Genomic DNA, 14,975 nt, shown 5'->3' with positions numbered 1-14,975 from the left:
ATAAAAAACACAGAAAACTACCCACCTAAGTTAACTACATCTAAACATGTCACTCTCTCGTGTGTACACAGTTTTTTTTAATTACAGGTACTCAACTGTCACACAGCTGGAAATGCCACGAAACAAATCTTTATTTATTGCTGTTGACAATGATACTTTAGTCTCCTCCTTCAGAGGCGCAGTTTGCGTGTTTGGGTGTTGGAATGCACACGGAAATTATGGACAAGGATAAATGTAGAAGCACAATGAGAAGCACACAGACAAAGAGCAGACGTGCATGATCTGTTCCGTCTAGCTGACCGGGCCACGCAGACAGACAGACCGCAGCACAGCGCCGCCGGTCCTGTACTTCCAGAAAAGGTGCATGATGGGAACAAAACAAAAAGAAAAAATGTATTGTGCCAGCACGCAGAATTATTTGCTGTTAATTGCCAATTGATGTCTCCTTTTATTTTGATATTTCATTCTCGTTTTCTATTTTTCAAATGTTTGTGAATATATAAATATGTATTACTGATGATGTGTAGTGGTACAAAGTACTCGCATGAGGATTTTTTTATACACGAGATGTTTCTAATTTTTTGCGTTTTTTTTATTCTGGTTGTTCTTATTGGGGGTTGAGGTGACTGGGACTGCAGTCTCATTGTGTTTCCGCTTCCAATAAAATATGAAAAGAAAAACACTTTCATCTCATTTCTTGTTCATGAAACGGTACTGAGATATGGCTGGACCTTTGCTGTGCACAGACTAATCCACTGATTGTTGATAGATTAATTAAACACCTTCTGGAAGTTATTTCAAATGACTAAACGCATTAGGTCTGGGAATCAAATCTGCCAACACAGTCATATATTTGCTCTGAACACAATGCATCCTGTTCTAGGCTCTGCGGACAAAGGAGATCTTGAGGGAGTCTGGGATGACTAACTGCTCAGCACGGAGGACGGGGGGAGGCAAGTAGGGAAATGTGACTGGAAACACTCGCCTCACATCCATGAGGAGCTGTGGAGGCTGACCGTCAGAACGGCCTTTGAGAAGCCCCTAGAAGAGCAAAGACAGAGACCACTCACATGAGACGCGCTTCTTTAAATTGTGCACGGGAAGCCCTTGCAGCTGTAAGACGGTACAGTACCTGGACAGTACGGATGAAATTCAGTGTGACTCTTTCATCGAGGTCGCTGCCGGGAGTGTAGAGGGTCAGAATCTTTACAATCTGTCAAACGAAACAGATACCAACGTAGAGTTATATACACTTCAACTGCACAACAATTTGTTCTTTCTTCAAGCAGGATGCAGATAGAGACCCACCTGCTGGCTGGACAGGGCAGTGCAGGTCTGAACAAGGGCCTTTGCATCCGACTCTGTCTTTTTCCCGGCTTGCAGCAGCTGAACGGCCTGGATGAGGTGCTCCAGTGTGGCCACAGCACCCCCTGTCTGCAGACCTCGGCTCCGCAGCCACTCCTCCAAAAGACTCACATTGTAGCTGAATGAAAATAGTGAGAAAGGCTAATTAAGAAACAATCTTAATTATACAATTCAGACTTTCTGTAGGTTGACAGTCTGAAATGAACACTGGGATTTAAAAAAGTTTATAGGAAATACCGTCTTATGACTTTTTAATGACATACTATACTATGACTTTCAAAATATTATACTGTCTTTTTAATAACTTTTTTTGAATTACTATGCAATGACTTTTTTCGACATACTGACTTTTTTATGTATATTTTTGACATACTATACAATGACTTTATTAAATGTACTAAACTAAACTAACTTTTCATAACTTTTTATTTACTCTAAGGTGACTTTTATATAACGTTTTTCGACTGTTTTATATATATTGTCAACATGCTATTCTATGACTTTTTTCAACCAATAGACACACCATACTATAGCATTACCACGACATGCTATATATTATGACGTATTTTAATGACATTTTTAGTACATACTTTGATGACATCTTTTGTCATAATATACCATCACTTTTGTATGACATATTACACTATGATGTGTTTTTTGATTTAATCACATACTATAATACGATCATTTTCTGACTTTCTATGTTTTTTTGGCACTTCTTCATGAGGCTGTATGCAGGTCATTGAAGAGTGCTCTTTCACTCGGAGAGATGCCGTGTGTGTGTGTTTGTGCATTTTGTTGCCTCACTCTCATCACTCTGGAAAGCACCTCATTTTAAGTGAACACAACAGTATAGTATTTATACTTGTTTCCATTATCAACTGTCCAAGGAAGGTGAAAATGCAGAAACAAATAACCTAAAAATATATATGATGTAAAATAAACTGAAATGTTGCATATACGTCAATTGATTTCTGTGTATATTTCTACCGTATGTGCATGCCACGGCTGCAGCAGCATATGTCTTTCCTCAGCAGGAGGCTGTTAAGAGCGGAGGCAGAGATGAGGTAGATGAGCTGGTTGAAGGCCTGCTCCATCAGTGTTGGGGACAGATTCTGATGGGACAAAGCGGTGTGAAGGGCTCCCAGCTTCCTCAGCACCGCCGCCATAGTCGGAGCATCGCCTCCCACAGTCCTGGGGTCCGAACCCGCTCGCTTTCTGGACGTCACCGACTTCCCTGCTGAGCCAGACAGACCTGGGATGGTCTCACTCTCCAACAGAGCAGGGACTGAGGGAGCATGAGGTTAGATTAGAGGAGCAGTGGAGGATGGACTATTAATAGCGTCGGTATTCTCTTAGATAGAGTGGTACCTATGATGTTTTGCAGATGTTTTTCAGTGATGGAAAGGAGCTGCTGATAGGCCTGGATACAGAAGTCACTCAGGGTGCGGATCAAGTCACTCAGATCAGTGGTCAGTGGAACCACTTCGTCTGAGTCAAGGGTCTAAAAAGCAATCAATCCACTTTAATGCATTGATATCGATGAACTCCCAACTACTACAAAGATTATATTATATTCATTCTATTTGTCAGAGACTGTGTGTGCTGGACGTCTAGAAGTCTGCTTTTGGATTTGATATATCGATGTAAATCATAATAAAACATGTGCATCCTACCTGTTTTGGGGAGTGCTGGGTCAACAGGTCGTGCAGCAGACAGGCGTTTCTCAGCCACAGAGCGGTCATATCTACATCGTTACTATGTTTCTGCAGGAACAGATGGGACGAGTAAAGGTTATATTGTCACTTGGAGATGAAAATATATATCCGTGCTATTATGTATATTTGTGTGTGAGAGGTATGTTTGGGCTTTGCTGTCATTTACTTTGTCCTTAGGGGCGAAATTGTTGGACAAAACAATCCGCAACAATCGCATGAAAGTGGTTCAAAGTCAGTTGTTGATGCTTCCGTGTAAGTGACAAGCTACCCGACATGATGTGATCTGCCCTTGCACATTAAACCTCAACCATATGGTCGCACCAAGGAGACTCATAACTCAGGTTACCTTCAGAGCTGCCTTCATAGCAGTGACAGCGGCGCTACAGAGCGAGCGAGCGTGCGCTCGGTCTCCGCTGCAGTCGGCCTGACGAACACACAGGAAGAGCACGCCGGCAGGCAGGCCAGGAGGCAGAGACAGGGCGCTGTCAACGCGGATGTCTGGACCACAGACAGAGAGAGCAGCAATGGCAGAGTGAACACGGCCAGGTCATACTTGTCAGCTACAGAAAAGTTAGTTGACGTTAAAGGTGTATTCTTGTGTGTCATCCTCGTCATCCTAAGAGACAACGGTACAAGTGTGGTCTCAACATCCCACCAACGGGTTTCTAAAGCATTTAAAAGAATCCCCTTAAAACTGTTGTCATTCCAGATAAAAACATACTTTGTTTATACTGTGTTTGGTGGGTGTTTCCAATGAGCAAGTGAAAATGGCACCATAAGTTGAAGGAGTCACAGTTGGACTGTTGATGTGAAGACAGCTTGAACTTGTAGAAAGTAATGGCCATTTTTCACTATTTTGTCACTATGTCTGTGCGACCCAGCTATTAATTAACATTGACAGAATAGACAGCAGATTAATGAATACAGAAACCACGAGGGCCCTCGCCTCTGGAACAGTCAACCTCTATGGACACTATAAGAAACATTAAGATATCTTTTTTTAGCTTTTAAATTTGGTTTTCATAATATTTCTACCTCTTGCTTCTTTCTTTGATTTTAACTTTGTATTGTTGTGATTTTTAGTCTTGAAAAATGACATCCAATGTTGCTCTATGAAGAACTTTGGCCTGCATGATTGTATGAAAGGTGCTAGAGAAATAAAGTTCAGTTATAGGCCTACAGAAGTTCCCTTTTAAATATACTGTTTCCCAGGTCAAATGTCAAAGGGCGTGTATTCTAGTTTAATGTCAACATGAAACTCTATGCAAGTTTAGAGGACAGAATATCTAGCGGAATGCTGGTATTTGTGCTTTCTGCTGTGATGCTTTTTAATGTCTGCGAATAGTGAATAAACTATACCACTGAAAAAAAACGAACCTATGTATGTAAGTATCTACAGCCATGATATAAATGACTTTTGTGTGTTTTCTATATGAAAGTTTGAATGCTTCTATGACATGAGACCTGAATATCGTGTTTGTTTACGGTCTCACCTGTGATGAGGTTCTTGATGAGCTTGGCTTCGTCTCTCTTCCTACATTCCAGTAAACCAGTGACTGCTGCTGGCTTCGTGCGGGATGGACAGGAGGACGTCTCCGGGTTGAAAACTGATGAGCACAAAAAACAAACAGCACCGGCTGAAAACTACAGCAATGTAAGAGAAGATATAATAATTGGAAGGTTGATACTTTATAAAATTGACACTTAAAAAAAAATTGACTTCAAAATACGACTGTAGCACAGGATGGTTTATGGCCAAAATACATTTCTGATCTTCTGCAACCTTATGAAACATCCAGACCTCTATTGTATTTTAGCCTGTTTCTATTTTCTATTGTCTTAGATATTTAATGAGTGTTTTTAAATGTATTTCAATGTCCTTTTATAATGGATTTCCTTTGCACGTTGTCTCAAAGCTTCCAATGGTTTATGTTTTATGTAAAGCACTTTGAAGTACCTTGTTGCTGAAATATGCGATATAAATAAACTTGCCTTAATATGTTGTGCTCAAGTTCGTAAATAACCTGCCGAGTGGAAAAAGTCAGTGGATGGAAGGCATTTTTGATCCCATTATGATGTTTCTCTAATGATAAGTGTTTACTTATCGGCTTTCATGGACATTTTAACATCAATATTTGTGGGAGCAATATATGTTAAGGATCCAAATATACCGATGTGCTGTGAAGTTGTTTTTTCCAGTGATGAAGATAAACCACCAAACACTTTATTCTGAAAGTGCATAGCAAACCAAAAGCTCAGAATTCTTCCGATGAGAGCTCACCTTGTGTCAGGAGCCGTCTGAGTGAGACGGTGTTTTTAAGCTCCTTCAGCTCTCTCCTCAGTCGGACACACTCGTGCTCTCTGGCCTCTAGCAGTGCCTGCAGTTCCTTCACACACAAACACACTCACATTGAGGGTTCGTGGCTTACAGCCAATGCTCTACACCAAACTGACTCATAAAGATTACAAGCAGCCAGAATCCACTGGCTCTTACTTCATAGACTGTGGCGTGATGATGTCAGAGAGAACAGGTGAGTGACTAGGACACATTTAGGAAGGGGCTTTTATCTCAGTGCAGAAACAAAGACCATTAGGACTCATCAATCTATAAATAGCCTTTCCGCAGAATCCTTCATGCACCACAGATGACTGCCTTCATAAGCCGATACCTGTTGCTGTGCAGCAGAGGAAGAACCAGAGATAGATTGACTAAGCTGGCACCTCAGAGCCTCCAGCTCCTCCTCCCTCTGACTGTGCTGGCTACGCAGCTGGCTCTCCAGAAACCTGACACAGACAAGGGGAGACATGACAACAGCGTCCCAGAGTTCATCCACTGAATATAAATCACAGCATAGATTTGCAGGGGAAGCAAAGTTGACACACTAGTGACCGACTGACTTGTTGGCCACTCGTACAGCGTCGTAAGCGTGTGCCAGGTCCTCTCCTTTCATCTTCACTGCCGGGTCTTTGGCCACGTCCATCATCTCCATCAACTGGTCCTGTCAATGCGAACACGAACACAGACATATTGTTTACCTGACGAGATTGTGTTGCAAGTTCAATGCTCAAAAAATGTCTTCGCCACCAAAACTGAGGTTTTGTGACTTTCCTCACCATTGGTGTTTCGATGCCCCACACCGAGACTCTCCTCTCAATGGAGGGAGACGTCACGCTGACCCTGCGGACCTCCTCCGGGTAACAGAAGGCAGATGAGAAGGGTGACAGTGAGAGTGGGGTGAGAGACTGGGGTGACAGCGGAGTGGGGGAGGAAGGCTCCAAGCTCTGGGTGGAGTCCGTCCTTCTGTGGCACTTGGTGCGCTGTAGTGAGTGGAAAAAAAACCAAGATGGACTTTCAGACCAAAAATAGTATTTTTCTAAAAGTATTTAAGAGTGCCTGTTGGTGTAGTTATGAACCTCAGTGAGCAGACTCATCTCCCTGAGGTTGTCGTATCTCTGCTCCAGTCTGGTGAACTCTCTCAGGAGACCCTGATACTTTCTCCTCTCCTCATCCAGCTCCGCCCTCAGAGCAGCACTCGCCCGAGACACAGCCTGGTGCACACACTCTGCACACACACACGAGGAAAATACAAAAACACTGAGATGAAGAAGGCCAATGAGGCCAATGAGGCCGTGTGATGCTGCAGAGTGAGAAGAACCTACCTTCTTGTGCTTTTTCTTGTTCAAACAAGCGAGCGGAGAGATCCTCTGTGTCTTTGCACAAACTGTCCTTTTCTCTCTGCAGGGCTTGCAACTCCTCAAAAATTAGGAGAGAATGAGAATAAACAATTAAAACTCCTGGATATTAAAATTAACTAAGCTTGCAATGGTATTCTACACGGTTAATAATAACACAATCACCAGCACAGTGTAAAATGTGTCAAGTTATTCTTGGGTCGGTAGACCTACTTGTGTGAGTTGAAGGATCTCCTGGGCAGCCTTCTCCTCAGCTCTCCTTCTTTCCTCCACCTCCTTGTCGCTGATGACGGGCTGAGGCTTCTCCTGTTTCTGGCTCTCTAGTTTCTGTACCGTCACCCTCAAAGCCTCCAGCTCCGTGTTAGTGGCCTCTCGCTCTGCATGCAGGGTCTCTTTCAAAGCTGCACCCCCCCTGGCCTGGACACACACAAACACAACTCTATTGTGTGAACAGATAATAACTTGAAACACACGTCTTAGGGCTTAGCAAGACCACATGACGGCATCAAACTCCCTTCACCCACCTCCTGGTCTGCTCTCAACTGCAGCTGCATCAGTTTGACTTCCATGCCCTTGTTGAGCTCTCTGTACTTCTCCACTGAGCGGGCCTCGGTCTTTAGTTTCATCAGCTCTCTCCTGGCAGCCTTGCGGCGTGCGCAGCACTGCGTGAACACCACCGCCGCACGTACTCGCCTGTACGTCTGCCTCGCCAGCCACCCACGCACTCTCGCCTGAAGCAACACAGCAGCCCGCTCTGCCACCAACTGAGGAGGCAAAAAAGGGTTTACATTTTTCATCAGTTCAGTCTTATAACTTTACTTTTATGTCACACTTAATTTATCTTCTAAGCAGAGCAATGTCAAAAAATTATTTGACAAAAATTGGACTTTTTAAAAGATTTTGAAGCAGGTTATGATTCAATTCTGACCAGTCTGTATCTGCTGCGGGCCAGTGTTCCCCTGGTGAAGGCCTGGATGGTGACGGTGGCCTGTCGGATCATGAGGAACAGCTGTCTGACCACCACCATGCGGTAAGACTTCTGGATTACTAAGGCAGCCTTGGTGTAGCGCAGCGTCAGGGCCAGTCTGCAACCAAAATGACAGAGACGACATTTAAGTGCAGAATATCCAATTAAAGGTTCAAGGCTATGTCTGGCAATTTTAGAGTTGGAGATTAGTGAAGTTTGCACAAAATATAGAAAAATATCACAGATTATTGCGCACTGTAAAAATCATTGTAGCTCAGCTGACGTAGTTTAAAACATAAACCTGGCTTCATTATTGGATAAATTACTAATATCTTTCACAAATACATAAAAATAGACAATTAAATAAAATTTCCATCACCAACGGGTCTGTTTCTGTAAAAATCACTTTCAAGAAATAAAAGGACACAGTTAGTGTAAACTGTAATATAGAGGCAATACATAAATATTGTATTGCAACAACATTCATTTCTCTCTCGCACACAGACATCTTTTTCTATCCTCCTCACCGTCTGGCCAGAGCTCCTCTGCAGTATCTCTGTATGGTGGCCGTTGCCCAGCAGGTCCTGGTGTATCTAATCCGTGCCAGCCACCCTCTGACCCGGCTCTGGATGATCACAGCAGCCACACGCAGCCTCTCAGCTCTCAGCCTCTCCAGGAGAGCCACCTGACCGGCCCGGAAAAACACTTTGGTCTTTCCAAAGCAGTACTGGTCTGGGTCTGGGATGAGCTGAGGCAGGGCTCGTCTGCACGAGGCCTGGGCCTGCTCCTGACCCTGGGGACCTCGAAGCAGAAGACGGTACCTGCAGAAGAACTCCTCGTACGTCCATCTGGAAACAAAGAAAGAGGAAAGCGGTTGATCGTTCTGTAAAGATTGTTTGTAAATAGATAAGACTTAAGTAAATAGAGAGACAATTAAATTGCCATTGTTATAAATGATCTCAAACATGTTTCATATCCCTAAAAACATTAAAGTACATTTTATACCATAAGGTCACAAATTGAAACAAATGCTGCCTAAAAGGTAGGAAGAACACCCTGATATTTTACACAAGGTACCGGTACACATAATTAGCAGGTAATGGTCTGTCAACCACAAATGGCTGTTATCAAAACTCTGATATCGTCCTCCAAGATTAAGGCACTTTAGGAAAACCAAACTCTGGTCCGTGTGTCGCTCTCATCAACGACTTAGAACAGAAGAAGTGTAACTGCTGATATCCTCTTATATTCTTTACATGTCTTTCAATCTGAGCTCTCATACTTTACAGAGAGACAGAAGAATGTGGAGTACTCAGTACCTGGATGGAAAACCTGCAGCACTGATGCGAATCGTCTCCAGCACCCCACAGGCTCTCAACTGCTGGACTGTCCTCCTGGGGTCAAACCTAACAAAGCAAGGCTGTTAGGCTGCTCGGTGCACACACACACACACACACAGGCGTCAGGGAAAATGCAAAATCAAATGCGTGAAGGTTTCATTTTGTGAAGACAAAACAAAGACATACATGAAAGCTTCTTTGAGGTCGTTGGGTTTAATACAGCGGACATAGTGAGGAGTGGTGTTGTTCAGAGTGTCCATTAGCATCTGTAAGGACTGACGGAACTGACAGGCACCAAAAACACAGTTACAGACAGATTGCTGCGCCACAAATGAAGCGAAGTGAAAGTCACAACAGCTCACCTGGAAGCCCACCGTCAGTTTATGCTCTCTGGCGGCTCTCTTCCCTGAACGAACACTTCCATTAGCCACAGAGGAAACATTTCCCCGCTGCTGGAACAATTCGGCCACCAGCTCAGACTGACACACACATGAACGCACACAGAGACAAGTTAGTGGTCCCATAGACACACAAAAACTAAATGAAACCCAATATGTAACACATACCTACCTGACTTGCTTTGAGGATGTTAATGAGCTCCTCAAAGACTGTATCTCGATTCTTGCCTAAAAAGCCATCGCATTCATATTGCACCTGATAAAAAAAAGAGAAAACTGTTAGTAATAATAATAATAATATCAGAAACTTTTTGCTACGGTTTGTGTGTATTGACCCTCATCGCTCACCGTGTCAGCGAAGTGCAGAACGACGAAGGCGCTGTTGGACATGCGAGGTTTCTGGAAGTGAGGGTGTTTCTTGCTGGTCAGGTGTTGATCATACAGCTTCTGCACCCAGCTCTCATCTGAACCTTTGGGCATCTGATGATAAACACAGACACTGAATGAGATTGTCACTACAACCACCGAGTTAAAAAATCCAGCGCTGAAAAAAAAAACAGCTAACATTGTTTTACGTTTGTGAAGATTGATCCAAAAATAAGAACAAAAAGACAGAAAAGGGGGATGAGAGAGAGGGAGACTGACCCGACACTCCTCGTCTAAAAGATCAAACAGGCCCAGTTGTCCCTCTAAGAGATTGATGCACTGCTGATTGTCACTGAACTCAATCCTGCTCCAGGCCAGCTCTTCCCGGACGTACTCCTCCTGCTCCAAGTGGAACACGTGCTGCAGAAGAACACAACATAAAAATAGAAAAGATGTGAGTGAAAACGAAAATAAAAAAAACACTGCAATGACTCTGAAAAGAGAGTTCAAGGAAGCAGACGACCTGCCTATCCTTAACAATAAGAAACAGCTTGAAAAGATTGACACAGTGAGGCCATCAACAACAGATCGTCACACTGGGAGGACAGTCGGTGCTGGTTTCCCTCACAACAGAGAGGTCAAGACAGAGAAACACTTCCTGCCGCATGTAACGAGGAAAACAAACCTTTCTTCCCTAAAATCAAAGCAATATAATGTGATTTTGGAAACTTTTTAGCCCCAAATATTTACACCACATTGTAGGAGAGAAAGACTATGCAAAACTACAAACAAGACGGACATTAACAGCGGAAGAAATGATTTAAAATAACATTTGTTGCTGTAAAATTTGAAGTATTTTTGTCTTCGTTCAATGAAACTCAATTGGAATTTGTGATGATAGACTGCAGCGGTGATTGGGCTGATTCCCTGAAGAGTTTAAGAAGAAGAATCTACTGATTAACTGCTTGTAGTAACACACAGCAGCAGACACAGAGACATGTCTTCCTGTCACATGACTTACCCGGTTGAATTGCTGTTGCAGTTTTTCATTCGCATAATTAATGCAGAACTGCTCAAAACTGTTCCGGTCAAAGGTCTCAAACCTGCTCCGTGAGAGAAGACTCGTCAGTCCAACTTTGTAGAACAACACACTTCAACATTAACTGAACTACAGAAGGCTAAAGCAAAGCTCATCACTCACCCGTAGATGTCTAGTACCCCGATGAAGGATTTGGCCTGTCCCCTCTGTGACCGCAGAGCAGAGTTGAGCCTCTGGACAGTCCAGGTAAACAGCTGGCCATAGATATGTTTGGCCAGTGCATCTCTGGCTTCTACGGCCTGTTGGCCGGACACGGGTTTGACCAGCAGCTCTCCGCCGACAGCCAGCCTGCGATGACACAGCCAGTGGGCCATCTGAGGTCCTTCTACTCCTAACAGCTTGGAGAAGACAGCCAGAGGTCGGTCGTCTGCCTGGAGAAAAAACATAAAGGCTTCAGATGTACCTGTTGTATGCACTCCTAGAGAAACAAGGAAGAGGTGAGAGGAGACATAAACACGTGTCTTGCATCAATATAACTCCGGTCAGAACTTCTCCCACTGGCTTGGATGTTGACATTTCCCAGGTGCAGAACAGCTGACAGGATCCTGAAGAGCTCCATCTGCTGGTCAGGCTGCACACCTGCAATTTCAACAAATTCACCAACAAATTTGTGTTATCTTCATAATCAACTGATATGATTAAATTACAGAAGCATCTTACCAGAGCCTGAGCGGTTGGTTTTGTTACCCTCTGTGTGTGCTCGTGTGAATACAGATATCTTACCCAGGATGGTGAAAGCATTGCGCGTGCGCTCCAGGTCCGACAAGTCATCAGTACCAGGAATCTGCATCTCTCCCTGGCTGGTGTAGCGGAAATGCTCAGGTGCATCTGGAGGAAAATCACATTCACACTGCTTTTAACATTATTTACACGATAATATACAAACCGTTAAGGGCACAGGGAACGGACATGGTAATATTTGAGATCAAGCTGGTGGGGTCGCCTGTGATTACGTCTCACCCAGTTTTAGGGTTCTCATTTCAGGCAACTCTCTGGAAGCACACAGCTGGTAGAAGATGTGGTAGTTCCTCTCTGCTGACGCCTTACATGCACAGGAACATGAAGACAATAGTCATGAACAGGTGCATAATAAATGAAGGATTCTTATGTGCAAACGTATCCCTCTGGCGAAAGAGCTTACTTGGAAGACAACCCTAGACTTCTCCAGTAGATACGTCCTCATGTTTGCGCCAATGATGTCCCCTTTTCTGCCAAAGCCGATCTCGATGTACTTCCCAAAACGACTACTGTTGTCATTTCGAGTGGTTTTAGCATTCCCAATAGACTGTAGGCAAAAGTACATGTCTGTAGCTTTAAAAGAAACCCATCATCGATGGAAAAAAAACCTTGTTTCGAAGTGATAAAACTATTCAACCATCCATCACCTCCATAATTGGATTGGAAGCCAGAACCCTCTCCTCCACGCTGGTCTGCTGTGACGCTCCTCCAACCACAGCAAAGTATCGCATGGTGAATTTGGCTGAGACCGTTTTCCCCGAGCCAGACTCTCCACTGATGATGATGGACTGGTTTTTCTCCTCCCTATACACACAGTTATACTATCAAAACCCATACAGTGAAGTTATGCTGAGACAGTCAGTGTTGTTGCACTACACCATAAGCAAGAAAGTATCGGAAATAATATTCTAATTGAAGTATGTTTTACTGTATACAGCTTGAAATGATACACACTCTTACTTAATTGTATTTGTCTTATGTTTCTGCATGATCTATGTTGTTTACTTTTGTTATTTCTGACTTTTGTAATTGCTTATAATGTTTACTGAGGTGAGATTCCTCCTGTAAGCCATGAGAGGTTTTTTAAATGTCACATGCACAACTGGTTGTCATAGCATTTCACCTCTGACCTGGTCATAGTGCGGTAGGCTTCCTCTGCCACAGAGAAGATGTGGGGTTCCATGTCGGCCATGTCCTGACCGCTGTAAGCATCGATCACCTCCTCTCCGTAAATGGGGAGCTGGTCATAGGGATTGATGGCAACTAACACAATACCTGGAGGGACGGGAGAGAAAGTCACATCAGCACGAGACTGGATATTCATTGGACTTATCCTTCATGATAAAGATCATAGAAATTAAATGTGATGTAATAGCCATTTCGTTTGAATCCGTTTAAAAAAACAAAATCTTTGAGGAGTAAACTATTTGGAATTATACATGTAATAACTTCACAATTGACAAAGCAAATCTAAATGCAACTCAAAATGAAGATGTATTTTTGTCACTCTTAACTAAAGAGAATATAAACAACCTTTCTCATCTTAAAGAGATTTAAGGGTTCAAAAATGTAATGTAAACAAAACAACTGATTTTTTGTAAAGGGGCAGAGGGACTTTTGGAAAATACGTAATCACATCTTAAACAGGTGGCAGTGAGGAAGTTGCCTCCCTGTCTCAACCTTTGACCTCCTGTAATATAGTCGACATTATGAGCCGTTATCATACAGACGGAAGCACACAGGAGCTGCCTGTTAGTGGCACATTGCCAGCACAAATCCAAAAGACCTTCTATCACTAATGTTGTCCCACTTTTAGTTGGACAGTCGTCTCTCCTTTGGTTTGAATCTCCCTCGTTTGTCTGCTTTTGCACGGCCGGTGTTTACCACAGTACGTGTAGATGCTGTTGTAGTCCAGGAATCGAACCCGCAGGTTGTGCAAGACTGCAGGTTCATGGAGGAAGCTCAGAGCTGTCAGATCATTTTCCCCCTCCAGGATGGCGGGGTTCCCCAGCGGTGGGAGATCAGAGGGGGACACCACTGGGTATTGGGCCTCCTACCAATGGAGAAGGAAGTTCAGAGTTCTCGTTGCGGGACACTGGAGCTGGAGGACAATACTTGAGCATTGATTTGTGGGTAATATAAAGGTAGTGCATGTCTCACCGTTCCATCAGAGAGCTGTAGCAGTAGATGTTTCTCTCCAGGACTGTAGTCCCGAAGGAGCAGGCCTGACACCCAAACTGCATCGGGGTCAGGAATCCACACACTTGCTCCCTAGCAAGGAAGCAGATTGAATTGGAAATTAAAGAGAGAAAGAGATACTGCAGGTTGAACACATTCCCACATGCACTGATCTCCTTTGGAGTCCAGGAAAGGAGATATTTTAACTGCATAATATGCTATTTTCTGTCCCGACACGCTTCAGGTACACGTAACACTTCCTGGCCGCACCCGGACAAGATATTTGTCACCCAGCAGCATAAAAGGCTCCTAAACGGTGTTAAAAATTAACACTGGTCATCCTACTCTCAAGTGCCTGCATGGATTAGTCATTACCTACTTCTAAAACATCAACTTTGCCTGTTAATGTGTCCATTTTACAAAGAAATCCACACTTTTATTACAATTTTATAAATTACTGAGCACCAAGATTACAGACATACAGATAGAAAAAAGTTATGGGAGAATTTATCACATCAAATCTGTTCATAACTGACATATTGGCTGAAGAACCCATGCAAAAGGTAGAGGTAATCATTTAGGCATTAACATTTTTGTATTAAACTTTGCATGACTGGGAAAGGCTGACACACTCAGACATGTCACCATAATTCATACTTAATTATATATAACAGTTTAATTATTACTCTGCTTTCTATGACCAAACAGCCGGTCCTGCAGGAGAGAATGATGATCTCATTTAAAAACAGAAAAATACATTCAAGTCAGTCTTACCTTACTGTATAGCTCCAGTGACGTCATCTTAACTACCTTAAAACATGCAGATCAACATCATTAAAACAACCAACAGTGGGTTCACATCAACACGTCCCTCTGAAGGAACAGCCTGTATCCCCGACACCTCCGCAGAAGAGCCGCTCTGTGTCCTGGTGACAGTATTTTGCACTTTGTCCGGGCTCACACTGAGGACTGTCACGTTAACTGCTAATCTGTGGGAGGACGCAGTGGTTGCGTGGAGGGGTTTCTCCATTTGAATGTGCAGTGTGAATCATCACAGCCAGCCAGGGTGGCCTCTCAAAGACATACTTTTGCAGGATAAAATGTACCTAAACA

The 14,975-nt window shown here is 43.5% G+C and overlaps 1 protein-coding gene across 1 annotated transcript; it reads right to left on the bottom strand.

Annotated features, from left to right (window-relative positions):
* Positions 1–879: 879 nt before the first annotated feature.
* On the bottom strand, positions 880–14,663 carry LOC306776284 (unconventional myosin-Va; the record flags this gene model as incomplete). Its single annotated transcript, XM_079266927.1, has 35 exons — positions 880–1,041; positions 1,133–1,213; positions 1,309–1,483; positions 2,356–2,653; positions 2,737–2,869; positions 3,042–3,131; positions 3,430–3,581; positions 4,577–4,690; positions 5,365–5,470; positions 5,753–5,867; positions 5,982–6,082; positions 6,198–6,401; positions 6,498–6,646; positions 6,744–6,837; positions 6,990–7,193; positions 7,301–7,540; positions 7,705–7,861; positions 8,271–8,591; positions 9,063–9,149; positions 9,270–9,367; positions 9,446–9,562; positions 9,654–9,737; positions 9,830–9,961; positions 10,127–10,267; positions 10,869–10,950; positions 11,049–11,317; positions 11,413–11,525; positions 11,670–11,774; positions 11,907–11,988; positions 12,088–12,231; positions 12,332–12,488; positions 12,815–12,959; positions 13,569–13,737; positions 13,845–13,955; positions 14,637–14,663. The coding sequence occupies 35 exons, from the start codon at positions 14,661–14,663 to the stop codon at positions 880–882; spliced, it is 4,959 nt and encodes a 1,652-aa protein (XP_079123053.1).
* Positions 14,664–14,975: the final 312 nt, after the last annotated feature.

Source organism: Melanostigma gelatinosum, assembly GCF_949748355.1.
Source record: "Melanostigma gelatinosum genome assembly, chromosome: 4".
NCBI classification, from domain to species: Eukaryota; Metazoa; Chordata; class Actinopteri; order Perciformes; family Zoarcidae; genus Melanostigma; species Melanostigma gelatinosum.
This window is presented reverse-complemented; position numbering and strand designations above follow the sequence as displayed.